The sequence below is a fragment of the Aythya marila genome (genome assembly GCF_965140915.1).
Source record: "Aythya marila genome assembly, contig: HAP1_HAP1_SCAFFOLD_158, whole genome shotgun sequence".
Taxonomy (NCBI): domain Eukaryota; kingdom Metazoa; phylum Chordata; class Aves; order Anseriformes; family Anatidae; genus Aythya; species Aythya marila.
The window spans coordinates 785,287-788,148 of record NW_028136675.1 but is presented as its reverse complement, the minus strand read 5'-3'; the positions used below and the strand labels follow the sequence as shown (position 1 = coordinate 788,148).

The 2,862-nt window shown below is 48.8% G+C and overlaps 1 protein-coding gene across 1 annotated transcript; it reads left to right on the top strand.

Annotated features, from left to right (window-relative positions):
* Nucleotides 1-507: 507 nt before the first annotated feature.
* LOC309891622 (olfactory receptor 14C36-like) lies at nucleotides 508-1,440 on the top strand (the record flags this gene model as incomplete). The annotated part of the gene is made up of 1 exon (XM_082785969.1): nucleotides 508-1,440. The coding sequence occupies one exon, from the start codon at nucleotides 508-510 to the stop codon at nucleotides 1,438-1,440; it is 933 nt and encodes a 310-aa protein (XP_082642095.1).
* Nucleotides 1,441-2,862: the final 1,422 nt, after the last annotated feature.

The window sequence follows — 2,862 nt, the reverse complement described above, 5'->3', positions numbered from 1 at the left end:
TCATTTTCCTGCCCTAAAGAGCAGTCAGGAAAACACTAATGGAGTTGTCTGGTTGTGTCAGTTACTGAAGCTGTTAGATTATTCCACTGAAAGAGATCTGTATTTCTGTGAGGAATCTCACAGTTTTCCTCCACACTCTATAACCTATATACTTCATTGTTTTGTGACAGATTTTTGGATGTCCTTCTCAGCACCTAGAATACTGAGAAACCTGTGGCCAGTGGGTACCTGAGATCCATCCCCAGTGGTTTTCAGCAGACGCTGTAGGGCAGTACTGACTCTGGCTGAGCCCACACAGGATCTGTCTGGTCCCTCTACACCCATAGGAACTAAAACTGAGCACTAGAGGCAGGAGCACATCTTCCTCAAAGGGAAGTAGTAGTCTATCTTGCTGAGCAGGTTTTGATGAAACATAATATATAGCTATAGGTATTGCAGAGAGAAATCTCTCTAACTTGTTCTGTGTCTTTTCCACCATTGACAGCCATCCATGCTCTGAGGCAGCAAATGTCCAACAGCAGCTTCCCCACTGAGTTCCTCCTCCTGCCATTTGCAGACACACACGAGCTGCAGCTCCTGCACTTCGGGCTCTTCCTGGGCATCTACCTGGCTGCCCTCCTGGGCAACGGCCTCATCCTCACCACCGTAGCCTGCGACCACCGCCTCCACACCCCCATGTACTTTTTCCTCCTCAACCTCGCCCTCCTTGACCTGGGCACTATTACCACCACTGTTCCCAAAGCCATGGCCAATTCTCTGTGGGACACCAGGGCCATTTCCTCCTATGGATGTGCTGCTCAGATTTTTTTCTTTTTCTTTTTCCTTTCAGCAGAGTTTTCTATTCTCACCATCATGGCCTACGACCGCTACATTGCCATCTGCAAGCCCCTGCACTACAGAACAGTAATGAACAGCAGAACTTGTGTCAACATGGCAGCAGCTGCCTGGGGCATTATTTTTCTCTATGCTGTGTTGCACACTGCCAATACATTTTCCCTCCCCCTCTGCCAAGGAAATGCCCTGGACCAGTTCTTCTGTGATATTCCCCAGATCCTCAAGCTCTCCTGCTCAGATGCCTACCTCAGAGAAGTTGGGCTTCTTATGCTTAGTGTCACTGTAGCATCTGGCTGTTTTGTTTTCCTTGTGTTGTCCTATATGCAGATCTTCAGGGCTGTGCTGAAGATCCCCTCACAACAGGGACGGCACAAAGCCTTTTCCATGTGCCTCCCTCACCTGGTTGTGGTCTCCCTGTTCATCAGCAGTGGCACATTTGCCTACCTGAAGCCTCCTTCTATGTCCTCCTCTTCTCTGAATCTTTTGCTGGCAGTTCTGTACTCGGTGGTGCCTCCAGCAGTGAACCCCCTCGTCTACAGCATGAGGAACCAGGAGCTGAAGGATGCAGTGTGGAAAGTGATGACTGGAGTGTGTCAGAAGCAATAAATGGCCTGTTTTCTTCTGCATATCACTCATAATGTAACTCATTATATTCCCAAATGTTTATTTTCTGTAAGTGTGCCTTGCTGTTTTTTTTGTTTGTTTGTTTGTTTTCCTTACTTATGATTGTGTCTGCAAAGGCACAAAGACATAACATTTTTCCTTCCCGTCATTTCAGTATCTACCTGCCTTGGGTGACTCCATGACTTGGTGGAAACAATGAGCCAGGCTCTCTGTATGTTTAAATAAAAGAAAGGACCCTGTAGTTACTTTCTTGCCTGAGATCCTTCCTCAGACACCTGTGATGGAACTGCAGAGGCACTTGGCTGTGTGCAGAGGTGGAGGGGAGAAGAGTCCTGGCACAGCAGCATTGCCAGGGAGCCTGACGGTTTGGTCTGTCCTGAGCTGCTCTCTTTCACCTCCCACACTCTCCTTCAGAGCCCTTCTCTTGCTGTGAGTTCTGACTGCTTTTGTTGCTTGCTCATTGAGCAGCTGTGGGGAAGTCCTTTGTCCACAGGCCAGGGTCTCTAACACAGCTGGCTCCGTACCAGCACCTCCAGCATGAAAGGGGATCTGGCACTGAGGGCAGTGCCTGAAGGCTCAGCTCTTCTCCCACATCTCATCTCATGGATATTGCAAAGGAACAGACTCAAAGGAGGCTCCTTGCTTTGCTTGTTTCTCTGTGGGCTCAGGGCGACGAGATCAGCTGATCACCAAGGATCAGCTATTAGGCAGGGAGGGCTGATTTTGGAATTGCCAGCTGGTGTCTGGCACCCATAGAGATGGTGACTTCACTTGCCTGTATCCACAGCATGCAATAGGTGTGAAGGCGGGCAGGTGCCTTTCTGGAGGGAAGTGGAAGTCACCAGGAGAGCCCAGGGGATTGGCAGGGACAGTGTGTGCCAGGGAGTCAACAGGACATGGAGCCCACAGAGCATGAGCATGTCCAAGGTGGAGCCACCCAGAGGTAAGATGCTAAACTTGGGCTGGAACAGGCAAAGAAGAGCTCTGCAACTGCAGGGAACACAGCAAGCATAGAGAAAGCAGTCTGCTGAATTAGTTGTTAAACCTCTGGTGAAATTTCAAAGACTAGATGGAATTAATCACCCCAAAACATCTCTGACATTGGAAATGAGTTGGACTCAATGAGCTTTGTGTGTCTCTTCTACGAGGGGAAGGCGAGGAGGTGAGGTAATTTGCAGATGTCAGCAGCAGGGACACTGCCACTGCCCTCCACTTTTCCACTTGCTGCTGTTAGGAATGTTTTAACAATTTGTGTCCATAAAGAACAGTCCTGTCTGTCTCTGGGCCCTACACTGGCAATTTAATTCTTGAACCACAGATGCAGTGTGTCCCAGTCTCCCCCTCATTCTAGTCAATTTATCAAGTCTTCAGAAAATACTCCTCAAATTTATGAACCTGTTTGCT